We start from the raw sequence: 27908 nt of genomic DNA, 5'->3' as shown, positions 1-27908 counted from the left end.
ACAAGCTCGAGCTATCCATAGACAAAACAGTCGGGCTAGCTTTGGAGGGAAAAAGTAAAAATCAGTGTTTTATTTGTTATTCTTAAACCCTCAGCAGAAACATTGAATTCATTACATGAAAACCGAACCAGGGGAGAGAACCCAAATCACTGAAAAGCTGATATTAAATTATAAGAAAAGTAAAAACAAAAGAGTAAAGACGTGCCTTTAAAACAGCGCATTACGGCTGAAAGACTAGACAGGACACAGAAGCTAGTCTTCAGCCAGTGTGAGGGCTGAGCAGCAGACATTTCAGATCACTTATTTCAAATTAACTGTTAGTTGAATCAATGTTCTGAATTACTTGGGATGAGAGGGGTCTGGCCATAACCCTTGAGTCTAGTCTGTTTTTATAGGTCTAAATTAATGAAGTGGCCAGAGAGAATTACAGCAAACCAAAACCATGTTTAAGACCAGATGCGGCGGTCTGAAGTAGTTTCCAATGTAGGGCATGGCTTGGGGAGGGGGTGGAGCCAAAGAGTTCGGAGGCTCCAGAAGAGATAAAACCATTCCTCTTTCAAACATGGCATCCTGTATCCACTCTAAAACATCAACATAAAACCCAACTCAGGCATATATGTCGTGTGAATGGTTAGAACAAGCCGAGAAAACGTCATGGAAACATCCTGCATCAGCAAGGACTAATGTGAACTCTGGAAGAATTAAATAACATTGTTTCAACATAACACAAAAGGTGCTGCAGCTTTAGTGTCACCAACACCGTTCATGCACTCTGGGCTCCAATGGCTTCTGCAGACAAACGCAAAGAAAACATTTCATGTATACACTGTAAATGAAAAATAACATTCTACAAATAATTTTAAAGTTTCAGCACTTCACACCGTGTTATGGCAGAGTTATGCGTTCTAGCTACTCTCTGTAGGAGAGTGCAGCGTTTCTGGACTGCTGTGTGAAGGTGTGTAGTTACCGGGCTCTTTGAGAGCATGTGCGCTACCCACGAGGTCAGACAGTCCATCATCCACATTTCTATTCAGGATCTCCACAGTTAGATTATTGTTCCTCTGTTCAGCAGAGATCTGCTTACACAGCTCTTCCTGAAGGAACACACACAGAGAAGCTGTTTCTCCAGCTGACTGACCTTAACTGTCTACTAGGCACACAGCAACAGTGTGACTGACCTCACACATGACTGACAGCTGAAGAGGGAGGTTTTCAACCTTTACAAAGTCCTCCTCATCAGACTTCTGACTGGTGTTTCCAGACCCAACATCCTAGATTTCAGAACACACACACACACACACACACACACACACACGTCAGTGCCACCTACACTAGACAACCAATCCTACAGTCCATGGAATTCATTATCAGAACAATCATTTGTAAGAGATGTAGATAGAGAGAAATGAAAAAAGTGTGTGTGTTCATACATCAGCATTAACCATGACGGGAGAGTCTGTGTGAGGGCTGGCCGTAGCTGAACCCTGAGGACTCTCCTGTGTAGCAGGGGCATCTGGGCCCAGCAGGGCATCAGGGACAGTAGAATTCTCCGCATTCTCCTTTTCTGCCCCTGCCACCTCCTGCTCCTCCTCCGGAGACTCCACCACCTCTATGGACTCGGACTTTGTGCTTCTGCCTACAGGGTCAGAGAAAGAAAGAGAGAGAGTGTGTTGAACACAGTGTGAAGAGAAGTCAAAGCAATGCAAACATGTGGGGATGGGCAGGGGGTTTGTAGGACGACAACAACACACCCTCACTGCTCCCTCCGGGCTCCTGGTCCGTTCCGGGGTCCCGGTCCGCTACACTGCTCTGCAGAAACAGTCACAATGTCAACACTCGCACAGCATGAACAGAGCGCTGAGGGTGCGTTTGTTTCTCCATTCAGACAGACGGGAGTGGCTCACCTGCGCCTGCTCTGCCGGGCAGTCGGAAGCCAGCACGGAAGTCTGCACCCCCACGGGTCCAGCATCAAATTCCTCGTCTGCCTCATCCTCATCCTGTCCACTGCTGTAATTGTTCAACGGCTGCATCTCCTCTTTGGACAGACCTGAGACAGGCGGCTGTGTCAGTGATCACAAAGTTGATCGCTGCCTGTACGGCAGAGTGAGCAGCAGACGGGTGTTCAGTGTTATACACCACAACAGCTCCACTCACTTGTGGAGAGTGGCCGGCTTCCTGCTTCCTCTGCCTCTTCTTCCTCCTCTGAGGCGTGGCTGCTCTGTGCCTCCTCGTCGGTTGGCTCCATCTCCACCTCGACACGGGCAGAGAGCCCTCCCTGTTCAGTCTCGTTGTAGTGCTGCAGCATGCGCGCACACACACAAAATTGCACTCATTCACACAGCACTTTGGTTTCCTATAGTGACATTAGCAGGGTGCGTTAGGGGATTTTATACAACAATTAGCTCTGACCTCAACAGTTCTGATCCAACTGGTTAAGAATTGTGTGATAACCGTGGTGATATTCATGATAACAGCACAAACAAAACTGCATCACAAGGCTGATGCGTTACTAAGTAACCACTAACTTTACGCACCCAATCTGCAGCCCATTTGGTCAGACTGTGAAGGCGTGTGTGATCACAGACGCACATCAAATACTTAAACCTGTTAAACGAACACGACTTACCTTATCCTCTTCAAAGTATGACGGTGAGAAGGTCTTTTCTGCATCTTCAGATTTATTCGCCTAATGGAAAAACAGCTCTGGTCACAAAGCTGTTCAACAGGCCTGCTTACTTTAACCATCATTAACTATTCATTTGAAACCAAATGGAAAACAAACTAACTTTTGCAACTTTTATGGGAAAAAGCATTAGAATCTCTTAACACTCATAGATAAATGTGGAGGCTCTAAACTCCACCCCCCTGCATGCACCACCCCCACCCACACCCCCACCCACACCCACACAACGCCCCCCGCCCCCCCACCTCCATGAGGCGGTACCTCTGTGGCTGGAACATGTGCAGCCACTGTGATGTCACTACGCTTCTTGGCACGGTGTGTGTTCTGGTCAATGTCCTGCATGAGTCTGAAAAAGGCCAGTTCGTTGAAGAGGATCTCAGAGATCTCCACCAGTAGGTCCTCACCGCAATCCTGCAGGGTACGGCCTGCAAACTTACTCAGAGAGTCCTACACACACACACACACACACACACGTATTTTACACATACAGACACAGACATTAATTGTGTGTGTGTGCCTGAGAGTATATACAGGATACCTGTAAGATGCCCCCTAGCTGTCTGTGGAAGAAGCGCATGAACTCTTTGCTGTCGTCATTTTGCTGAGTCAGCGTGAGGACCATGCGTCTAACCGCTGTCAGCAGCTGTGGAGAACACACCTCTCCCATGTGCTCCTGAGACAAACACCAAGACAGGACGAGACCCTCTGAATTCAGCGACCACCCCCATCACCCCTGGTGAGCACTGGTCTAGAAACCAGACCCCAGTTCAGCCAGTGCACACCAGTGCTGCGTCATTTTCCGGCTGTACAGTTACGGGCGAGGGTTACTTCACCCAGGCAGACCCCTCACCTTCAGGAAGGGGATGACCTCAGTCATGATGGATTTGATCTGCCTGTCCAGTTGCTGTGTGTCAATCTGGGGACAACGCACGTCCATGGATGACTGGCCTACACACACACACACACACACACACACACACACACATTTAAGCTGTCCAAACACACCCCGTGACTGCAGCAGGACTCTGTGTGCAGAGTGTGTGAGGAGCAGCGTGCACTCTGGCCTATGAAAGCTGAACGCAGCGGTACCTTGTGAGAGAGCTGGAGGAGCAGCAGCTGTAGAAAGCTCAGCGTTACAGACAGGGGGGCCAGCAGCGTGCTCCGCCTTTAGTTTCATGCGCTCAAACTCCCGCATACGGGCCAGGGCTTTATCTAAATGAATCACAGTGTTACCTAGACAGCAAAGGAGAGGTGAGGGGGCGGGGCAGAGAGAGGGGGAGGGAGGGGTCATGAGAGGAACCGCGTTTCACCGAGGAGCGACAGGCCACAAACGAAACCCTGCAGATCATCAGACCAGAACAAGCAAGCATGACAGGCTTGAAGTCAGTCGAGCCCCGCCCCTCACACCCTGGCCACCGAAGCCCCGCCCCTCACACCCTGGCCACCGAAGCCCCGCCCCTCACACCCTGGCCTATAGGTCTAGAACGTAAATTCTTGGGTGTGCACCTACCAAGGTCGTCGCTGGCGAACGGCTCCAGGTTGGAGGAGGTGGACATCAGAGACTCGTCGTCTACTGAGTCCCCGTCTCCAGCTCTCTTCTGGCCCGAAGACGTTTTTACTCTCACGTCCTTCTCAGACACGTCCTACAAAACCACAGCACAGACCTCAGACACAGGGCACAGGAGCGAAGGACAATCACGGAGAATTTCTGAGCCTGAAATGTGTTTGGGGTTTAGGAGAGGTCTAGAAATTAAGAAATGAATTAATGTGATATGAATGGGTTTATTAACAAAACTGAAAAACGGCACATTGTACAGTAATAGTGAACAAAGAGCACATTCTCCTGTTTTATGTTTAGCTTTTTCTTCCTTTGGCTATTTTTTCACTCATTTTAATAAAATGGTGTTAGTTCATAACCTCTGATTCTTGTATTTATTGACCAAGTATTTTAAAATAAAGACACAAACAAGTGTGTGTGTGTGTGTGTGTGTGTGATATATATATATTTTTAAAAAGTGTGTGTGTTCCTCACATTATCTGAAGTGGCCAGACTTTCACTGGGAGTGAGTTCAGACTGTGAACCTGCTGCCCAAACTGCTGGCCCTAGTGACAACCCCTGGTCCTCGGCAACACTCTTCTCTGTCAGGTGCCTGGTGACGATATCCTGGACAGCACGAAATCATCCAAATCTCACATGCACCCCTCCATCACACACCCACCAACGCCTCCATCACACACACGCGCGCGCGCGTTTTCTCAGGAGTTGGCGAGCCATTACCTGCAGCGAGTAGAGTGCCCTCTGGCGCAGGTAGTCGGTATTGAGCAACTGGAGCTCATGGAATAGCTCAATGAGGAAGTGCGGACGAGACTCGTTCTGAGAGATCAGGGTGGCCACCTCCGAGTAGATGGTCTCCCGCAGAGCCTCGAACAGGGAGAAGTCGCTGCTGGCGTCTACACACACACACACACACACAGTTTCACGGAGGCTGTTCTACAATAGAAGGAAGGATCAACCAGCGAGCAGTCCTCAAAGGAAGACGACCCATAGGGTTTCCCGCTCTACCCTGCCTAGGGGCCCAGAGGCAGGGAGACGGTGTTCCCTTCACAGAGACAGGCCAACAGAAGAGCACAGTGAACTAACAAAACACTGCACCAGAGCACAACACTAAAGCAGTTCCACCTCACACCAGACTTTACACGCATGCCGTACAAGACGACTGAATACAAGACGACGAATGGTCATATTACGCATGTTTCACCATGCGTAATATGACCATTTTCTTGCATGCACTACTGTTTGCGTTTGTTGAAAAGTAGGTTGAAAACACCAAGGACAGGACAGGAATGGAAGTATTAGTTGTGCAACATGCATGGTGAGGTGACTGGCAGGTTTGAAGTCCAAACACACACACGGTGTTCAGGTTTCAAAACAAACAAACTCAAATAAGTTTAAGAAGTGTTTATGAAGTGGTGGGGCGGGGTGTGTAAGCCGTTAGCAGACTGTCATTGGGTGTAATATTACCTGGCGCTTCTGTGCATGCAATTCGGTTAGAGAGGAAGGGGGTTCTCCATGCATAAGCTGTGAGGAGACCAAAAACCAAAAACACAAATGAGGCAAAGACAGACAGAACAAGAGAGACCAAAAATAAACACAGACTCAGGATGGATAACCACACCGTGAGAGGAACTAGGAGGGCTCTAGGACCCCAAGGCTGGTTCACTGTAGCCAAAACGTGGCCCATGTATGTTAGTACAAGGTGAGGTCAGCATGCCAACAAGTAGGACACACACACACACACACACCCACACCCACCCACCCACCCACCCTCAGCAGGCGCATCTGAATCTGCCTTTAATATTCAGACGCTCTAGGCATGTTAGACTGGATGTGACCGTAAAAAGAGGGTAGGTCTCAAGGAAAGCACCTCCTGCTGGTGAGGTTGTGAAGTGTAAAACTCACTGCTCTAAAACTGCAGATTGTTAACGAAGTGCTGACTAATGTGCATAAGGAAGGCAGTAGGGTCCCAGTATGGAAGTGCTGGCAAGTCGCCACGTTCTGGGACCACAGACAGACCTGAAGAGATGTCGTTGAGGTTACTATTCTTGGTTTTGCTGTCCAGTTTCTCCTGGGTGAGTTTGTCCAGGAGACTCTGGTTTGTCTCTCTGTGTCGGGCCTGGGACGGCCTCTGCCTGCCTCTTTCCATAGCGACCTCGGGGGCACTTGACAGGCTGTCGCTCTCCAGGCCTGGGGGGGGGGGGGGGAGAAATCCATCAGAACCACCACTGAAATAATCAAGTATCCTGGGACATGGACAGTCAAACAAATCTGAACTGTATTTGTTTCTATTAGTTATGCTAATCTAAAAAAAACAACAAAAAAAAAACAAAAAACAAAGTTAAAAACTGGCATGCCAGTGAAGCTTATCAGTGTCTGGGGCAGTTTGCCCTCTCACCCGTGTTCTTGTGCCCCCTGCCCCTCCTGCGGCGACTCTTGGGGGTCTTGTCCCTGGCGGCCAGGCTGGCCTGTGCGGAGGCCTTCTGTCCGGGTCTGAAGACCTTGGTGATGGTGGTGGGGTCATTGCGGTCCGGCAGGCTGCTCAGGGAGTCATGGGAGTCTGGGACATACGACGGGGGTCGGCAGGCCGGAGACGAGGTGGGAGAGTCCGGCCGCGACTCGCTGCCTCGATCAGACTCGGCGCCACCAACCTGCTGGTTGCAGGCCCTGTTCAGAGAGGAGTTCAACCAGCTGAAGCCATGAGAAGAAGGAGGTAATGAGAGAGAGAACGAAGAGAAAAGGAGAGAGGGAGCGTGTGCATGAGAGAACAGGGGAGGGGGAAGGAAAAAAAAGAAAAAAGAGGGAGCAAAAGAAAAAGGGAGAAGGAGGGAAAGCATGCAAGAGAGCACGCCAGAGACATTACTGCCAAGTGCAGGGACCCGCCAGCCTCCCGACATCACACACCCTGAGGACGGGCCGCACGCGTCACACCGGCAGCTAGTGTCAGGCAGTGCGAGCGCAGGGCCGAGGAACGAGAGCGTGACGCGGGCGCGTTTTTACGAGCAGCGTCAGGGGCACTGCACGTGGAGCACAGCAGGTACACAGAGATGCCGGGTTAGGCGTGCCGCTGCGATATCCAATCAGAGTGACTCCCCTTTAAATGCGGAGTACGAGCCAGAGACACAGCGCCGTGGCAGCAGACAGGCAGGAACTGCAGCGTAAACCAAAACTCACAAAACAAAACAGCACTGCTGCTGTTACGGCAGTGATGATAAAGTTACACGTTTACATATTAATATAGGAATAATTAAGTTACATAATTTCCCATGTGTAATGGAATACCAACTGTCTGATTCACATTTAGTCACCAGTTTTTCTCAAATAAGTAATGAAATAATTTGTGTTTAGTCAGTAACTGGGAAAGAATTTAGTGGGGCAACGTTTGTGGTCAAAATCCTGTAGTGTGTCTGTGTGTGTGTGATGACAGCAGAATGAAGGAGGGACTAGGATATGTGCTGGTTTAACCCAAAATGAGTTCAAAAGCACCACTGTAGTGACTGAGTTTAAAAACCACGACAGCCTTTTGCTCAGGGGACGTTTACTTCTGTCCCCCAGATTACCGCAGGGCAATAAACGCGGGTGATCCTCACAAACTCAGTGGCATTGGGTGGCTTTACTGCCCCACCGCAGCCACGAAATCACAGCCTTGAGAGTCCAAGACTCCAGACTGCACGATAAAGTGGCTCAGCAGTGTGTGCCTGTGTGCGTTTGTTACCACTGGTCAGTGTGTGTGTTCTTTACCGCTGGTCGGTGTTGTTGAGCGGCGTTCTCTGGATAGGAGGGGGAAAACTCATGTACTCAGTTTTCAGGGACATGTTGGGGTCGTGCAGGGGAGGCTGAGGCGGATTCGGACTGGACTGCTGCACCTCTGAACCCAGCGGAGGGAAGAGAGGAGAAAAGTTAAAACCTAGAGAGAGAGAATGAATAAAAAAGTTGTCGTTATAAGCAGTAGAGAAACACTGCCTGACATTTCATATTTAAGCAAAAGAAGATAAATGAGTCTGGGGAGAGAGAGAGAGAGAGAGAGAGAGAGAGACGCTCACGCGCACGCACGCGCACGCACGCACACGCACCAGCGGAGAGTGGGGAGAAGTTTGTGATTCCAGGCATGCCGAGAGTGTTGAGGGCAGGGAAGGGCAGGAACAGCGAGGAAGACACGGAATCTTCCGCCACTTTCTGATGCTCCTGTTGCCTCGACGATGAGGACGACTGCTGTTGCTGCCCTGCCAACTGCTGCTGTCGTAGGAGCTCATTGAGGACTTGCTTTAGCCTGCTCACAAATAAAACAAAAGTGTGTGTGTGCACGCGCGCGTGCCTGTGGACGTTGTTCTGTTGCCAGGCAAGCTGTGTGTAGCGCTGGTTGAGCTGGGATGTGTGTGTGTGTGTGTGTGTGTGTGTGTGTGTGTGTACCTGTGGACATTGTTCTGTTGCCAGGCAAGCTGTGTGTAGCACTGGTTGAGCTGGAACATGATGAGGGGCACCTGCGGGGCACCCAGGTTACTCGGCAACATGTTGTATGGGCCTGTCAACACGGACTGTAGCATGCATGACAGAGTCTGCAGACACACACACACACACACACACACACACACACACACACACACACACACACACACACACACACACACACACACACACACACACACACACACACACACACACACAAAAACAAACATTTTAAGAAATCAGAGGACAAATTCAGATTTTAATCAAACTGGAGGTGCACAGAGGGGTTCAAGCTCATTTCTGAAGGATTTGTACTTGTTCACCAACACTAGTTATCCAAAATTGTACACACAGCACAATGATCATTCAGGATTCAGACTGAAGTAGACACTTGGAACAAGACATCCATTCACATCCAGGCTTATTTGTGCATCATTTAGGTTCCATTTCAGCTCATCTAATACAGAAGAAAATGTCAAAAAAACAGCTTTTATTTTTGGTGATCATCCAGTGATTTGCGATACAAACATAGTAGTCCACACTAGCAGCCACTAAACCACCTCTCAGCTTCCAGCCCATAACTGTACCCAAACAACCCTACATAAACGTCAGCTAAAATAAGCCCCTTCCTTTCCATGATGTCCAAACGTATTGGCGATCAAATTATTCACTAAAAACACAATATCCATGATGGCACTCTCTTATCTAATAGGTGTGAACGAGCGTCACTCAATGAAAAAAGCTCTTTAGGGCCCAACAAAACGACGGAATCTAAAAGAGGTTAGAAGTATTCCTGGGTCGACAGCTATGTGAGTAACGTCCATTTTGTGATAAGTAAAGGCCTGCTTATTGTGCGTTAGGAACGTGTTTTTGTGCAGAGAGATGAGCAAATAAACAGCTTTACTAGCTTCCATATATTTTTAAAACGTGTCGCGCAGTTGCTTTGATGGTAATTGAATTTTCTATGACAAAATCTGGTTCTCTTATACCGGAAGCACGTTTTAAAAGGACAGGCACGATTGTTGTGGAAATTTAGCAAAAAAACCACGGTGTATTCAGTACTGACCTGCTGGTCCTGCAGCAGCGTCTGGCACATGGCCGTGCTGAAGTCCAGCTGTTTTTGCAGCTGCGTGACCTGCTCCTGCCAGGTGGTGTGTGCAGGGCCCTCTGAGGCTGAGAGGTCAGCCGGCCAGCGCAGGTTCTCCTGCCGCCTGGCCCCACCCCCAGGTGGCACCCTCTCCCTCTCACCCGGCTGATGGTGCTGTGGACGAGGGCGAGGTCTTGCCCCGTGGGGTGGGGCACGTCCAGCCGTCTCTCCTGCTGTCTTCACACTGGGCGGGTTTGGGGGAGTAAGAATGTGATTCCCTCACTTTTTTTTGTGTGTGTGTGTGTGTGTGTGTGTGTGTGTGTGTGTGTGTGTGTGTGTGTGTGTGTGTGTGTGTGTGCGCGCATATAGGCACGAGTACCCGTCTGTGTTTTTCCTGTTGCTGGCCACAGGGTATTTCCTGGTGGGGTAGGCATGGACCTCATCACCAGAGGTAGTCTCTTCTCCCTCATCTTCAGCTTCCTCCTCTTCCTCTGCCCCAAGCTCAGACGGGGAGTCATCATCATCATCATCATCACCCCCCAGTGGGCACTGGGTGGATCCGCCCCAAGTCGCCATGGTTCTGACGAAATCAACAAATCACATATCCATTAATAATCACTTTACCTTCATGACAAAAAAACAAAAGAGAAAATCAGTAATCAGTCAAACCAGTAACCATAAGCTCTATATAGATTTTAAAAAGAAGGAACTGCTCAAACCACATGTGTGCACTTGTGTGTGTACATTTGCACATGGTACCTGTCATCACGGTTAAAGCTGCATGCAGTGTGAATATCTGCCCTGTAGGGGGTGTCGGTGAGCGTGCTCCTCCTCTGCTGCTCAGCCATGAGACTCTCCAGGTGCTTCCGCCGTTGCCTCAGCTCCTCACGCAACACCTGGTGCCTCCGCATCTCAGACCACAGCTGAGAGAGAGAGAGAGAGAGAGAGAGCAAAAAAAGAAAAAAAATACAGGGGTCAGCAGAGATGGAGAAAGAGGGCCAGAGTCTCCAGGTCCTAAGGAGAGCAGCCACAGAGACACCTGCCACGACGCACCTCGTTGTCGGTGACTGCAATGGGCGTGGGCTCCGTGGTGGGCTTGAGTAGGGCACTGTCGGCCTTGGCCGAGGAAGACGATGGTAGAGGGGCAGGGGCTGGAGTAGAGGCCGCAGCAGGGAGCTGCTTCAGCACCTGGGCGCTGGCGCTGCTGGAGACGGAAGACTGAGGGGAGAGGAGGACAACAGGCCGCAGTCATATTGCTGCTCATCGGGAAGGTGTGTGTGTGTGTGTGTGTGAGAGAGTGTGAGAGTGAGAGTGTGAGAGAGATACCTGTAGGTCAGGGCAGGCCCACTGCAGGTCTTGTATTTTGTCCTGGATCTCCATCAGTCTGCGTCTCTCCTCATGAAGCTGTTTGAGCTCCTCCTGTTGCTGTCTCAACCTCTCCTCATATAGCTTCTCCCTGTTACACACACACACACACACACACACACACACACACACACACACACACACACACACACACACAGCTGAGAGGGTGGAGTCTAGCCCATGTCCTAGGTATGACTGACTTTAAAACATAATGAACCACCACAGCTGTAGATGTTCTTTTCCCAAAGAAAATTTAGATTAGGCAGAATGAGGGCAACAGAGACTGCAGAACACACACTGAACACTGAGGGAAGAACAATGCAGGACACACACACACACCTGGCCTTATCAGAGAGGGAGAGCTCTCTCTTGGCTTTTGGTGCCGTTTCTCTGGCGTTGTTGGGAGGCTGCTGCAATCCTTCATCCTCATTGGCTGCTGTAGCATCCGTGTCATCACTCTGCAGAAAGACACACCCACACATTAAAAGCTATTAAACATGACAAAACATCAAATATCATTGTATATAATTCAGTAGATCAGTGCGCGCACGCACGCACGCACACACACACACACACACACACACACACACACACACACACACACACACACACACACACACACACAGAACCCTATTAACCCTTCCAGAACCTTATTCTCCATGCCAGGCATGACTGGGAAAGCAACATCGACGCTTTAAATCTCAGGACTGATGCCAACATTGCACAATCTGAGTGAATTTTATTTTTAATTTTTCAGTTTTGCATTCTTGAACAGTCACACAAGTGTGAGTAAAATTAAAGTGAATAACGTGATGACCAGCTGCTCACCAATAGGGTTCCTCAAATTTACTAGCCATGACATGTCAGCCACCAGATGGCAGTGGAGAGCCAGCGTCACCTGGGGTCCTAATCTACCAGGCTTTGAGGAGAAGGAGCCAAAGACTGCTCGTAGGCAGCCGGTTTCGGAATATTGTCTTCAGAGTATGAATATACCCCCACAGCAGTGACATGTGAACATGTTTTGGGGTTAACTCTAACCCTCGCACACATTTTTTGCTCCACTGAGCCCAAACCCCCCACAGTGGTTTGTTGCGGCACCACTGGGAGATGTGTCACACTGCTGGGGTAATGAGTCTTTGTGCAAAAACTCACATCAAAAACACTCAACAGAAACTATTTTCCAACAGGAGCAAGTACCCTTGATCATTTCAGTTGAGCCAATGAGCTGCTCAGGAGAGGGGGTGGGATCTTCTAAGTGTGTTCAAATGTAAAAAGTGTGCTTTTGGTTTCATGGTGGCTTGTAACTTTAATCTTTATATCTAAAATACTGTCTCATCTGTATTTCACTTTACTAAGAAAAACACTGCTAATAACCTCCTTTATGAGTGTCGATATTTGTATACTTGGATGTTGATTTGCTGCTAGTCCTGTTAGTAGTGCAACTCCTGTATCTACTGTGTGAGTGACCATGGCTGAGTGCTGCAGAGCTGAACCACAGCTAGCAACAGAAGGTCACCTTCAGCCTCTGGTTTTGGGACACCTCAAAATTCTCATTTCTCATGTCCTGAAGCAAACTGCAGACACTGGCCACTTTCCAGGATGTATGTAGGTCACGCGGGACACGCACTGTACGGTCCTCAGCGGGACACACTGTGCAGTCCTCAGGGACGAACCGTGCTGGTGCACGTGCTCATGCATGAAAAATCACTATTGCCATGGGCAAAAACTAGCAGACATGAACAATATTTAAACACACATAAATGACATTACAGGAAGAGCAACATTAGAAACGTTAGAAACCAGGGCATGAGGTGATCTCATGTCACCATTACACACAGTAACAGCCAACATGTGACCCATTGGGGTGAATCCAGGAAGGGAATAAATCTGATTTTCAACCCATCATTTCAGAGTACCGTTCAGCAGACGTTTTACCGACCAGCTGACCGGCCTCTCTGTGAAAGCAGGCTTTTACTGGTTTGAAATGATACTGGGATTTGAAAGGTTTTTAATTACAGGCCATGAAACTAACCGGCTTCTTTACGAAAGCTAAGTCACTCCATTTATTCAGTTAAGAACAATCATTTGGAGGAAGGATTAAAAAAGAAAGATAAGATAAACAAAAAAAAGAGGAGTGGGGGGGTATGGATTGGACACGTGTTTGTGGAGATTACGTTAAGCATTTGTATTAAATAAAAATCGCAAACCATCGGTGGTCAAAACCTCGACAAAACACACTGGCACTGTAATCGAGATCTGATCTGAGGTCAGGACCACACACACCAGCGTGTCCCTCACCACGCTCACCCCACCTAAATAAGGGCGGCTGCTAAGCAACCGGCCGTGTCAACCAATCGGCCACCGACCTGCACCATGGCGACGAGCTCCTGGAGCTGCCGGAGCTTCTGTTTGGCGGTGTGGAGCCGGTGCACTTTCTGGGCAAACTCGGCGTCCTCGGCAATGCTGCATCGGGGGCTGGAACCCGAGACCGAGCTGTCCCCGCGGCCCCGCCGCCCAGCCTCTTCCTCCTCCAAACCTTCATCATCGTCATTCCCGTCCTTGGCGACGGGGTACGGCCCATCTCGGTTATACTGGCACTCTGTAAAAGGACAGGAAAGCCGAGATCGAAGCACAGTGGGCAAGATGACGTGACATGGTTATGAGGAGTATTTTTTTACCAATTATGACAACACAGGCACAGTACGTAAACAAGCAAATACATACAGTACGCACGACACCGACACACACACACACACACACACACACACACACACACACACACACACGAGAAATAAAGGCGAGCGAGCGAAGGACGCTGTGAGCTTAAAAAGGTAGGCGAGCTGACCGACGGCAGAGGACGCATTGCGGCTCCGCAGGTTGGCCACACAGCGGTTGTTGATCTCGCGCTCGGAGTTCAGACGCCCGTCTCTGTTGTTCGAGCCACTGCAAGTGTTGGTCAGAGTGTTCATGTCCATCCAACTCCCCGCGGCCTGGGGCTGAGCCGGGTTCCTGAAACACACACAATTCAGTCATTTTATCTGCGCATGGAATCAATAGTTTACCTGCTTTTAAGGAACATTTCACAAAAACTATCCAAAAATAGAAAATCAGGACATTCAAATTTAATTAAAATAAAACATTTGCAAGACCCAGGAGAGACCAAGTCTCTCTAACCCTGAACGCACAAGCTTTAACGCAATCGTTACTCGACAGCGCTCCAGATGTCCTGTTCCTGCTGTACCTGATGTTCCTGACAGGTTCCCGGTTCTCCTGCTCAGAGTCAAACATGGCCTCGAAGAGCGAGCCGTCTTCCGTCTCCTCGTCCTCGTGCTCGTTCACGTTGACGGCATCCACCATCATGTCCGAGGTCTGCTCGTAGTACTGGACCAGTTCCCTCAGCTCGTTCAGACGCTTGTGCACCTCCTTCAGCTTCCTACAGGGGGACGGAGAGACAGAGACATAATGAAAGAAGGAAAAACAGCAGCACAAGGCGTTTCGGGTCCGGCGGTCTTTGTTCCATTAGACGCGCCCGTGTTGGAGCACCTGAGTTTGTCTGCGGGGTGACCGGCGTCGTCGCAGGAGGAAGGGGGATCGGGCCTGGCAGCGCATGCACCGCTCGCCTCACGGACCATGGCGCACGCACCGCGCCGAGAAGCACCACGACCTGTGCACGCGCACACACAAACAAACAATCTAAGGAAAACAAGAAATACAACCAATTGGAAAAAACAAACCTACTGTTACTTTCCACATTGTAGCAGGAATTAGGCATAAATGCGTGCGGTCCCTCTACAGTCAGATTAAAGTGCGTGCAGCATACAGGAGCTGTTGTTGAGGGTCTGATCCCGCAGTGACTGCAGCTCCTGCAGGATCTTGTCCATGGTCTGCTTCTTGTCCTGGAGCTCCTGGAGCTTGGTGAGCTTGACACCAGCAGGGGACGCAGCAGCAGCAGCAGAGAGCCCCCGGGGATTGTGGGTAGTGCGAGAGCGGCTCACCTCTCTGGAGAGAGAGAGGCTCTCTGCCTGACGTCTGTTATCAGGAACCGGCTGTGACTGACCAAGACGACATATGACAATGAGGAAGTAGCATTCGTGTGTACACACACACACAAATAAATAAATACATTTTTTTTAATGTGTATATATATATATATATATATATATATATATATATATATATATATATATATATATATATATATATATATATATTTATATATGCGCGCACGCATGAGTGTGTACCTGAGAGTCATGTAGTTGATTGTGGAAGCGTCGGATTAGGTCATTGAGTTCGTCATTGAGTTCAGAAGTAATACTGATGCCTGATACACTTCCTGTAGTCTCTGTCACAACTGACACACAAACAAGTATAAATATAAATGAAAACACGCACACACAGTTTGAAGTTGTAGAGGGTTGCATCACTAAGACCAGGCCATTCTTGCTATAAATGAAAATTTAAGTGTATGTGTGTGAGACCTGTGTCGTCTACAGCAGTCATGGCCAGCAGTGCAGCCTGTCGGCCCTGCGGTGCTCTAAGCTCTGTGTGTGTGTGTGTGTGTGTGTGTGTGTGTGTGTGTGTGTGTGTGTGTGTGTGTGAGAGTGTGTGTGTGTGTGAGAGTGTGTGTGTGTGAGAGTGTGTGTGTGTGTGTGTGTGTGAGAGAGAGAGAGACCTGTGTCATCTACAGCAGCCATGGCCAGTAGTGCAGCCTGTCGGCCCTGCAGTGCTCTCAGCTGTTCTTGCTGCTGCAACATCTTTTGCAGGAGGTCGTGCTGCTTCCGCAGGTTCTCCAACTCCTCCTTCTGCCCCACTGGCACCTCACAGCCCTGAGAGAGAGAGAGAAAGAGAGAGAGGGAGAGAAAGAGAGAGAGCAAACAGAAACAGGTGGATAAAAAAGAGAGAAAGAGGGACTGCAAACTACTATTCCTACTATAGCTCAAACAAAAAGCATGCATGTCAACCAAACATGGAGTTGTGCCTCTTACAGACGCAGTCAGCACACAGGCATAGTTGAGACTATGGTTGTACACACAGTGTTTGAATAAACTGCACTGCCCTTTCAGTCCAAGCTTGGGCTTAAACTGGTTTATGGAAAACAGCCATTATAAGCTTTATACTGTGGAAATGCTCCTCCCTCATCCCCCCTCAGTCAGTTTATTTCTATTACTACATGTGTTCAAGCAGCTCACAAAACAGATATACTTATTTTAGATCGGCGTGTTTTATTGACATTCTCTACGGCGTCGGTGTGCATAAATGTTTTTTTATTTATTCTACACCAGACTTCCAAATTTCAACCACATTAGTGCTGGCTGACCACAAAGTGGCGCTCTAACAGAACGTCACGTAACGCCTAAAGCTCATCGCTTCTGCTCCTCCCCCGTCTCTGTGCTCAGCAGAGGACGCGCACCCCGACCACACAACTAAGTGTTACAAAACCGTGTCAAATAATTCTCTGCCGGTCATGTAGGGGACATCACTGGAGACCCAGACTTCGAAAAGGTGAGGAGTCTACAGATCACAGCTCACACACCGTGTGTGTGATTACATGACAGAGTCAGGACACACAAACACTGCTTTCAATTAGCAATGAGCTGTATAACACGGAAAACTGCTAAACAAAAACAAGCCAACAGTTTTAAAAGGAAATTGCCACTTGATAGAGAGCAAAAATGAATATGATTTGGAAGGGCCTTTAGTTATCACCAAGCTGCTTGTATTATATTCACTCAGGAATATTAAAACATTTATTTATCGAGTGTCTGAGAAAAGCATACAGCAATACCCTGAAAATTCGCGCTTCGGAATCTGCGGCTTCATGAATTCGCGCATTTTTTCCTTGGAACCTGACATTAAAAATTTGCCGTTTATCGCAAATGTATCGTGTTACACACACAAAGCTATTTTATTTGCATTTTCTGGAAACCATAAGATGCCTCCCAAATGCCCTGCACATTCTAAAGCTTCTGGCAAGGAAGTTAAGAGGCCAAAGGATACTATGGCAGTCCAGAAGAAGGTGGAATTGTTGGATATGCTTTGTGAAAAGAACAACTTCACGGATGTAGCCCGCCAATACAGCATCAATGAAAGTACGGTACACTACATTCAGAAGAACGAAGCGGCCATTAGGTGTACCAACGGAAGAAAGCACAGAACCACAATGTTCCTCACAAGGGCCAAAAAAAGCCAGAAAGAAACCCCACCAGAAGATACGGCTCCTGTAGTAGAGCCAGAAGATGAGCCAAAAGAATCATCTACTTTTACCTGTACAATTTTAAAGGGTGATGTAAATTATAACTTTTTAAATGGACTTGAAGTGTTTTGGGGATATATTTACGGTTTAACATACGAAGATAGGTCTTTATAGGCCTTTGTTAGTTATCCGTCCAAAATCTGCGCACTTTCAAAATTCCCGGGAGTTCTAGGAATGTAACCCCTGCGAATTTCAGGGTATTGCTGAACACCTAGTTCCCAGCTAATAAACGCCTCCGCAAATCAGCACTTGATCTGAACCATCTACGCATGCAGGCCTGGCTGTTCTTCAGAACTGATGTCACTCCACAGACTACAAGCACTACTAACATCACATATTACAGCAAGGAGAGCGTCCCTGTAAAGGACGGTTCAGGAAGGCAGGCTGAAAAATAAAAGGCGTGAGGAGACAGCGTTTCCCTGAGCAGAGCTGAAACACGCTGTAAACGTCACGGAAGGGGGTAGTCTCTCTGACGTGGTCCCTGCTGCACGGGACAGGCCAGGAGGGCAGGAGGGGCATCGCGAGTGCTCCAGGCCGGGAGGGAGGGGCATCATGGGTGCTACTTGGGGGAAGGCATGGTGGGTACTCACGGTGGCATTGGAGGCTTCTGAACGCAGCTCTAAGTTCAGAGACGTGCTATCGGCCATGGAGCCAGAGCACACTGCCGAGTCCACCGTGGCACCTTCATCCTCCTCCTCCTCCTCTTCCTGTCTAGCCTGTGAAGTGGAGTGGGTTCAAAGAAGGGCAGAAGGACAGAGGCTAGAGCTAAGGCTGTCCCAGCACCTGACAGGTGAAGACGTGCCACTAGGCTCAATCCGTCTTGTAAACAAACACTGAATGCTAGTTCAGAAACACGACGCTCATGATGATGGTTACAGGCTAACGCTAACAGCACCAGCACTTCAGCTAGGTTAGCAGAGCAGAGAGGAGCTCCATCCCCAGTACAAGGTTACTGGTAATAGACTAATATGTGTGAACAGAACTTTGTTTACTCAGCCAAGCAAACTAAGCCCCTTACAGAAATCTCATTCTGTATTTTGACATCAGTGCTTATTTCCAGCTACCTAACAGCTAAAAAGCAAGCCATCAGACATGACAAGCCTGACTCTGAATCAAGCTTGGGGGGGGGGGGGAATCTGATCAGTTGTTCCAAAATAAACAACTGGGTGAAGCTGACCAATCCATTTAGACAACAGTGACTGTTCACTTATTAAATACAATTTATTTTTATATTACCTCATTTTATACAGACAATTTGAGTGCATGTATTCCTACAGAAATTGTCCAGATCACAGTGTCGTCATGTACATCATTCAGAATTGCCCTTTTGATGAAAATAAAATCATAAGAGACTTTAAAATACATTAAATGTAAAACTGAAATAGAAAATTGTTAGTAAAAATATCTACATATATCCAGATATACTGGTATTTGGCAATTTCCCTCTCTCCAATCCAATACTGGTTACAATTCCAAAACACCCACAATGTCCAGGCAAATGAAACAGATGTGAATTTACCCAATCCTCCACAATATATACGTACAGTTACTGAAAAAAGACAACTAGGCAAGCCTAGTTAAACCAGACTCAGAATGCCATCCATAACATTTAATCCAGTAACTAATGACTGTAATTTAATAATATTGTAATAACTTTGAGAGTACCAAGTTAACTGCTGTGAAGAATATTTGGTTAATAGTACACTGTATACTTGTCAGGTGTGTTCCACATACATTCCATTAATGACAACTGATGATAACGATTTACATGATGTATGATGTGATAACACACAAGACAACAGAGGTTCAGGTCATGTTTATGCGCGTTTCAGCAATGGGGAAGCAAATCTGTTGTATAATCAGACCCAAACAACGCCGAAACAATTTTTCACCATTAACGACAATACCAACAAATTTCTTTGATCATTTTTTTGTTGTGTACTTTATAAGTGTTGTCAAAGCAAGTGTGAATTTACAACTTAACTGTAATGCCCTCTTTTAAGAAAATACTCAGACCTTGCTTTTTTCTAGCAAGTTCCATGCAAAATAGCTCAAAATAAACCAGCTTTCCTGGGAAGTATGACATGCATGTTTGAGCATCTCAAAAGGAAGTGCCCAGGTGTCGACTGTAAAGATTCTGCAGTAGCATGATAACTTCACATCCATAAGGACATTTAACGCAGCAGAGTCGGCAGCCAATTTGACAGAATAAGCCATCAGCTATGTTAATGCTACTGTTTAGTACATTACTAATAATAGTCATTAGATAAGAATAGAGCTAATGTTAGCACAGTAACAAGGTTTTCACAAAGCGTTGCTTTACATCATCATACTAAACATAAATAAGATTAACAAACCAAGTTAAGACTGTTATTTGTTGATTGATGTGATCAAAAACACACACACAGGTGTGAAAAAGTGTTTGCCCCCTTCCTGATATCTTCTTTTTTTGCATGTGTCACACTTAAATGTTTCAGATCATCAAACAAATTTAGATATTGGACAAAGATAAGTAAACATGCAGTTTATAAATGAAGGTTTTTATTAAGGGGAAAAAAATCCAAACCTACATGGTCCTGTGTGAAAAAGTGATTGCCCCCTAAACCTAATAACTGGTTGGGCCACCCTTAGCAGCAACAACTGCAAACAAGCGTTTGCAATAACTGGCAGTCTTTTACAGCGCTGTGGAAGAATTTTGGCCCACTCATCTTTGCAAAATTGTTGTAATTTGGCCACATTTTAAGGTCATGCCACAGCATCTCAATCTGATTCAGGTCAGGACTTTGACTAGGCCACTCCACAGCCTTCATTTAGTTTTTCTTAAGCCATTCAGAGGTGGACTTGCTGGTGTGTTTTAGATCATTGTCCTGCTGCAGAACCCATGTGCGCTTCAGCTTGAGGTCACGAACAGATGGCTGGACAAATCCTTCAGGATTTTTTGGTAGACAGCAGAATTCATGGTTCCAGTTACCACAGCAAGTCTTCCAGGTCCGGAAGCAGCAAAACAGCCCCAGGAATCGCACTACTATCACCATATTTTACTGCTGGTATGAGGTTCCTTTTCTGAAACGCTGTTTTACTTTTACGCGAGATGTAATGGTTCATACACCTTCCAAAAAGTTCAGCTTTTGTCTCGTCAGTCCACAGAGTAATTTCCCCAAAAGTCTTGGGATCATTAAGATGTTTTCTGGCAAAACTGAGACGAGCCTTTATGTTCTTTTTGCTCAGTAGCGGTTTTCATCTTGGAACTCTGCCGTGCAGGTCATTTTTGCCAGGTCTATTTCTTATGGTGGAGTCATGAACATTGACCTTAACTGAGGCAACTGAGGCCTGCAGTTCCTTGGATGTTGTTGTGGGGTCTTTTGTGATCTCTTGAATGAGTCATCGCTGCGCTCTTGGGGTAAATTTGGTCAGCAGGCCACTCCTGGGAAGGTTCACCACTGTTCCGTGTTTTCGCCATTTGTGGATAATGGCTCTCACTGTGGGTCGCTGGAGTCCCAAAGCTTTAGCAATGGCTTTATAACCTTTTCCAAACTGATAGATATCAATTACTTTGTATCTCATTTGTTCCTGAATTTCTTTGGATCGCAGCATGCCATCTAGCTTTTGAGGATCTTTTGGTCTACTTCACTTTGTCAGGCAGGTCCTATTTAAATGATTTCTTGATTGAGAACAGGTGTGGCAGTAATCATGCCTGGGTGTGGCTAGAGAAATTGAACTCAGCTTTTCAAAGATGTGATAAATTAACTGTGGTTTATGTTTTAACCGGCGGAGGGGGTCAATCACTTTCACAGAGGGCCATGTAGGTTTGGATTTTTCCCCTGTGATAAAAACCTTCATTTAAAAACTGCATTTTGTGTTTCCTTCTGTTATCTTTGTCTAATATTTCAATTTGTTTGAGGATCTGAAACATTTAAGTGCGACATGCAAAAAAAATAAATAAATAAAAAATATATCAGGAAGGGGGCAAACACTTTCACACCACTAATTAAATACATTTTATATAATTAAAACAAATTATATATATATATATATATATATATATATATATATATATATATATATATATATATATATATATATATATATTTATTAATTTTTTTACATATATAAAATTAGATACTTTTTTTTTTTTTTAATAGACCATCAGTTGTGTCCCCCACAGCTGAAAATATGAAACACATTAGATTAATAACAGTAATCCTCACTACAATGATACTACAATTAACAAGATGAAAAGCATGAACTGTTCATGAAAGTAATAATTATTCTTGGATCTAATCCACTCATACCTCTGATGATGCATTTAGATACATACCTAGCTAGTAAGATAGCGTACCAATGTGCTGAGACCTTTCATGGATTCTCATGACACTGATAACATAACAATAAAACATTGATTTGCCTGTCAGGTATATGAAGTAATGGTTCCGTCTCAAACAGAATTTCTAATGCCAAAACAGATTAGTTTATAAAATATTTCAAAAATGATTTTAGTTTATTGTCAAACTAAATTTATTCTTAAAATTAACTTTTTATTCTGGCCCTGACAAAATAGTTTGTTTCATTTAAGAAAAATAATGCAGCAGTTTCTCCACAACACTCCAGCTTTCTAAAGGAAGGACTACTGACGAAGAAAAAAATGTTTGTCTTGTAAACATTGCTGTGTGTTGACCCCCTCATTCTGGAACTCAGGTCATGGGTAGTTTTGCTGTTTTTAGAGAGGAGTAAACAAAATCTAAAATTTTAACGTCAGTAGTGGAATGTAAATTAGAAGATGCCAAGGCCAAGTAACAGGAAACAAACTCACACTTGCAATTGTTACAGTGTAGACTGCAACAGGGGAATGAAGATAATACATAATGTCAAACAGGATAATTGCAACATGGTTATCTAATGAAATTACTGAAACAGAAAGGCTAGTTAAAACAGATACAGGCCATGCAGTTCCTGCAGTCTTTTTCTTTGGGAAAGAGCTGTTCAGGGCAGGTGTGTTCCACTCAAACACTTGGTTCACGCTCAAGAGAAAACCCTAAATAAAATCATGCACACGAGTGGTTCTTCTGTGAAGCACATTGGCTAATAAAACATACAGAATTACGAGAATCCGCCAGACGAGTGTTGGATTGGACAAAGACTGTGATAAATCGAAAAGTCTGCATTCTCAGAGTAACATATTAAGGTTTTTCTTTTCAACATGAACATGAAAGTTTAAGTGGTGCAGTCATCATAAATCATGTTTACTAACGCTTACCATCTCAGTATGAATGTACACTAACGATAAACATATACGTTGAATTCAAGTAAAACTAAAATGTTTTCCAAGTGTCCCCCAGATTGGTATGTCACACCGTGGAATAAGAGCTTGCACAAACCTTCAAAACCCATTTCCAGGAAGTTAGACTTTTAATGATACCTTCCCATCTTGCAGCTGGAAGAACTTGTGTTGTAGCATCTGGCTTGTAAAATGAGCTTTAAGCTAGTTCAAGAAAACCCTTCTGGGTTAGCAGGCAGCATACTTTTTCAGCATCTGATAGCTTTACTGTTAGTGAATAGTGAAACATGCTAGTCTAGACTACAACACCGACCCCAGGCACACACTGTATTTAAATGTATGGATGTGCATTTTTATGTTTGAATGTATGGAGTTCTTCTAAATTGGATGAATATTCAAATGTAATTTTTTTTGACATTGTGTTAATTACAAGTAAGTCTTAACGTAGTTTCTAAAAATGTTTAACGCAATGTGTATATCTTAGCTGGACAGTTAATATTACGGTTATATTAGCCAATGTGCGTTTCTATGTCTGATGGGGAAGAGATGCGATTTTAGAGTTATGAAGAGAGCAGACTGAAAAGACTTGCTGCATATACCCAGCAATTGACAACAACGATGATGATTTGGAGATCTGTCAATCACTACCACACCATTCTAATCTGTATGAAGCAGCAAAATGGACCCAAAGGCCAAAATCATCCAAAATTCACACAAGAATGTGAATTAAGTATTAAAATGCTCTTCAGTTCCTACTTGAGACCTTAAACCTACAGAAACAACATTAAAATGTGGCATATGTTCTGAGTACACACCTTATAACTATTGACCAACATTTCTGGAGATGCTCTGTTTCTGGATAAGAAAACTAAAGTGAAGACCAAAAACAAGCAGAGCAAGAGAGAGCGCAAGAGCGCGAGAGAGAGAGAGAGCGCGCGAGAGAAAGTGTTGCCCTAGATAAAGCCACCACATTAGTCAAGTGCAGCTAATGAGACCAGAACAAACCTTTACCTAAACATCGCCTACTTCAGAATACTTCAAACCAACCTCCACCTAAACACCACCTACTTCAGAACATTTCCAAACAAACCTGTGGAATTACATGGCAAACTCTCAGCAGACCATGAAGGCTGCCCATAGAGCAGATCAAAGGATTAACACTGAGTGAGCAAAAGAACTGATATTTCAGACACACAACCAGAATCACTAATCAGCCAACTGCTACTGGATGACTGATAAGTTTGTTTTTTAAAAAATAAAACTATCATCAGATCCAATCCTCAGATTCTAATAAAGCATTAAACAGAGGAATACTGACTTGCTCCAATAGGAATTCAGCAATGACAGGAAATTCTATAAAAACAGCAATATAAACCACTGTTCATAATACAATACAAAAACACTATACACTCACTTTCAGGTAAAAACCAATACAAACATGTAGTGCACTGGCAATACATTACAGTACTGAAAGCACAAACATGTAACTGTAAGCATGCCGCGTTCAGATTAAAGGTGAGACAGGAAAGGTGTGTGTTCACTCACCAGCATCTTCTGCAGGAAGCGCAGGTAAGATTTCTCCTGCTCCTTCAGGTGGGCGATGAGGTGGGAGAGACGCTCAACGTTGGCAGGTACGTCATTCTTCTCCAGCAGGTCGTCCCTCATGGAGCTGGCCTTGCTGATGTATTCTCGAATCTGCACCAGTTTGCTCACCACCTGCACGGAGAAACACAGAGACTGGAGCAGCCTACATACACATGCTGCACTGATGGGCGGGAGAGAGGAGGGAGGGAGAGAGAAGGAAGGAGGAATGGAGAGAGCAAGCACATGAAAGGGGGAGAGAGGGAGGGAGGGAGGGAGGGAGGGCAAGAAAGAAATAGAGACACACAACAGAGGGAGGAAAGGACAAAGACAAAGATGAAAGGGAAACAATGAGAAATGGGGAGAGTGAAAGAGGGGTGAAAGGAAGAGTGAGAAGGTGAGAGGAGGAGGACAGGCAGGAGGATAAAGAGCGTGAGAGCACGCTGGGGAAGGAGAAAGCAACTGTGCCTGCTCTCCACATGGACGGTGGCGTATTTTTAAACTGGCCTAAATTCAGAGCAAAGGCATAGCCAACCTCACTCGCATCTGTGCTCTAGTTTCTGATCAGATCAAACCTCCATCTCCCTCTCCCTCTCACACAAGAAACTGCACTCTCACTAACAGGGCATTTTCATGACACACATTCATCAGCCACAATTTAGGATACTGCTGAGGTTAAAACTAAACGGCACTGAAATCTAATTTTTAGATTAGATTTTAGGTACTTTTTTTTTTTAACTGATACTCTGCCGCCTCAGGCAGCAGAGCATCCTAGTTGACCAACTTCTGCATATAGGAGCTTGTCTAGCAACCAAGCAGCTGTGATTCAATTCACCTATTAATTTAAAATAAAAAACACAGTGAGAAACAAATTACTGCCTCATCACCTGACTGCTATCGATGGTGGCCTCTGCTCCCCCTTGGTCCGCAGGGGGCCCAAAGGCCCGGTCCAGCCCGTACAGCTCCTTGGCAGAACCGGCTGGCACCGGGACGAAGAGATCCTTGGCTGGACTCTGCTTCTTGGTCTCCCTGGTACCAGGGGTGGAAGCGGCGGAGGCAGGGCCAAAGGGCTCTTTGCTCTTGTTAGTGTTCACATGCAGGGGAAGGAGATTGAAGGGTTTCTTGGCGTCAGACGACAGCTGTCGCTGGTTGTTGGCCGCAGTGACGCGGCCGTGGGAATCGCTGCCTATGCTTCTCTATAAGAGAAAAGTGACATTTCAGTTTTAAGGTCTGAATAAATGTACAGTTTAGCATGTTTATGTGGGTCACGGTTTTCATCCAGACCTGCATCACTAGGCTTCATTAACATCCAGGTCCTACAGAGGACCCACTCCCACAACACCCAGGAGTCATGTGACCACAGTGACATCATGAAGTCATGTGACTCACATTAACTGTCCAATGAACTACCAGTAACTAAAGCCCAGGATCAGGACTGGCTTTGAGGTTTGGAGTTGTGCACACTGCCTGGCCCGATATGTCCTGAGATCACACCCTCTGCCCCCAAGTGAACCCTGCGGTCCCCCACAGCAGCTCACACCTCATCCAGGTCGGCGAAGTTGATTCGCTGGCGCAGACGGTCAAGCTCAGCCTGGTCAGGCACGGACATCTGCGTAGTGTACTTGAGGTGTGGGAACGAGTGGGGCGTGCGGCCCCGCCTTCTACCCGCCCCCGGAGTCGACTCTGGAGAAATGTCATTGGTCAGCCGGCTCTCTGACATGGCTGACAGCTTTTTCCGGTTCTTCTCTGACGAGCGGTTGGGTTTTTTCTGCTGCATGCCCCAGTCCTGAGCACAAAGTCAGAAAACGATCGCAAGAGACCCACAAATAACCAATAGCACAAATAGCCTGAGCACAAATAGCACTGATTCCCACAAATAACCAATTGCAATCACAGTTGAGCAATCACAGGCATTACTAAGAGACCATGTAAGGCTGAGAAGTTGATTTTGTGTGTGTGTGTGCACGCACGAGATACCATATTATTTAGCCTGTCATCCAGGCTGCTGTTAGTGATGGTCCAGTTTTGCAATTCCTGCTCATCTGCAGTGTCATCAAACGGAGCTCCACCTGTTGCCATCTCAAATCACTCAGTATCTGCAGGAGACAACAGCAATCATACACACAGGGTTTACGCTGAGCAAACAAAGACTAAGCTGCCAAGTAACATCACATAAAACACCAAACACACAACAAAGCATGTCACCACAGCTTCAATTTAAAAAAACGAAAGAAAAAGAAATAAAGTGAAAGTAAATGTCAAACTCCAAAAATAGCAAAAATCGTTATACTATGAAATACAGAGTCGTTTGCTTCAAGGTCAATGATACTTACCACACAAGCCACAAGCGACCCTAGCTAGCTAAGTGTTCTTTGAGAAAATTAACTTGAGTTATGGCTACGACACAGTCAGCAGCAGACTGAACCACAGTTCGCTTTCAAAGCTTTGTTTGTTCAAGGGGAGGACCGCGGAGGACCCGCGTCTGTTAAACCTGACCCGCTCGATTTCCCGGCAAACCGTCAACAATCGCAACGCTCGTTTTGCTCAGAAGCTAACAGTTATTAGCTTTACAGCCAGTCAAGCATAGCGTTTTGGCTTGGCCCACAGAGGGGTTAGGGGATATCGAATTTCAACTGGGTTGCAAATTGTTTAGTCGATGTAGATATTAAGGCAAAACAAATATTTTGTTTTGTACCGTATACAACTTTCTGTTGCTTTGACGTAACGCGACGTTAGTTAATCAGCTAGCCAGCTAATGGTGACCTCGAGGAGGCGAGTACGAGACCCCGTCACCATAGTAACCTGTGGCCTGCGCGAAAGGGGCTCGCATTCCCCGGGAAAATGCAGGCTAACTAGATACGCTACCGCTAAGCTAAGATAGCCAAAACATCAGCGACTACGCAAACATACAGGACGGTCACAATTCGCTCTACATGCTAAGTGGATAGCATACACACTTACGTTAAAACAAATGTTTATTCCATTTTCTACCAATTGGGTTGTTATCTTAACAAGTAGTAGGCTAAATAAAAACACAAACACTACAAGCAGCACAGTGAGCTACATTTGTTAGATATGCTAGCGAGACATTGTTGCCTTGTAACTAATGACTATTAACTTAGCGTCAAGCTAGCTACTTAGCTAACTCGCTATTTCATAGTCAGTCAATTCCTTGTTTTAACATGAACAAGTTGTCGTAGCGTGCTGTGAACCAGATCACTCCAAATAACACAACACTAGCTAGCAAGCTAACCAACTGGCTTCCCCACCAGAAAGCACATTTTGTAAACTGTATAACGCATTTGTGTATGGAGAAATCCCACAGCTTGCTAGCCTACTTGTTTAGGTGGTCATTGTGACAGTTTGTTAGCTAGCTAGCAGGCTACACGTTGAAATATATGCTAGTACCTTCGATACTCGGTGCGTGCTTCGGCTGAATGTCGTGAACGACGGCGCATTACCGAGCAATTGCACAAGAACTTCAGATAATAATATTCCAGATTGCTGTTGGAATAACAGGCTTTATCTACTGAGTGACCGCTTCTCAATACGCAGCCATCTTTGTCCACAAATCCATACGGGAACGCGGAGTAATATTGAATTCTGAGCCGCGATTAGTAATCTTTGTATAATAGTTTGCAAACACCGTAAATCAACATTGAT

At 46.1% G+C, this 27908-nt stretch overlaps 1 protein-coding gene across 7 annotated transcripts; it reads right to left on the bottom strand.

Moving 5' to 3' along the window:
* Nucleotides 1–36: 36 nt before the first annotated feature.
* Nucleotides 37–27842, bottom strand: pcm1 (pericentriolar material 1). Of its 7 annotated transcripts, none has more exons than XM_035529696.1 (40): nt 27654–27842; nt 26223–26341; nt 25786–26031; nt 25133–25441; nt 24210–24380; nt 17980–18105; nt 15809–15962; nt 15378–15487; nt 14957–15188; nt 14680–14800; nt 14378–14569; nt 13982–14145; nt 13503–13735; nt 11476–11594; nt 11098–11227; nt 10825–10989; nt 10531–10694; nt 10151–10351; nt 9751–10015; nt 8649–8794; nt 8312–8508; nt 7980–8145; nt 6637–6929; nt 6258–6428; nt 5706–5762; nt 4962–5134; nt 4716–4847; nt 4194–4326; nt 3773–3916; nt 3534–3631; nt 3222–3356; nt 2945–3130; nt 2627–2686; nt 2155–2296; nt 1905–2047; nt 1752–1809; nt 1431–1636; nt 1179–1271; nt 968–1094; nt 37–789 (listed from the first exon to the last, which is right to left on the bottom strand). In XM_035529696.1, the coding sequence occupies exons 2-40, from the start codon at nt 26322–26324 to the stop codon at nt 764–766; spliced, it is 6090 nt and encodes a 2029-aa protein (XP_035385589.1). In that variant the 5' UTR covers nt 26325–26341; nt 27654–27842; the 3' UTR covers nt 37–763. The 7 variants fall into 7 exon arrangements, with proteins under 7 accessions (XP_035385589.1, XP_035385591.1, XP_035385592.1 ...); XM_035529698.1 differs by having other exon boundaries at nt 6637–6905; XM_035529699.1 differs by having other exon boundaries at nt 7980–8106.
* Between the last annotated feature and the right edge of the window lie 66 nt (nt 27843–27908).

This window comes from Electrophorus electricus, chromosome 9 (assembly GCF_013358815.1).
Source record: "Electrophorus electricus isolate fEleEle1 chromosome 9, fEleEle1.pri, whole genome shotgun sequence".
NCBI classification, from domain to species: domain Eukaryota; kingdom Metazoa; phylum Chordata; class Actinopteri; order Gymnotiformes; family Gymnotidae; genus Electrophorus; species Electrophorus electricus.
The sequence above is the reverse complement of the archived record's forward strand: the minus strand, read 5'-3'. Positions and strand labels throughout refer to the sequence as shown.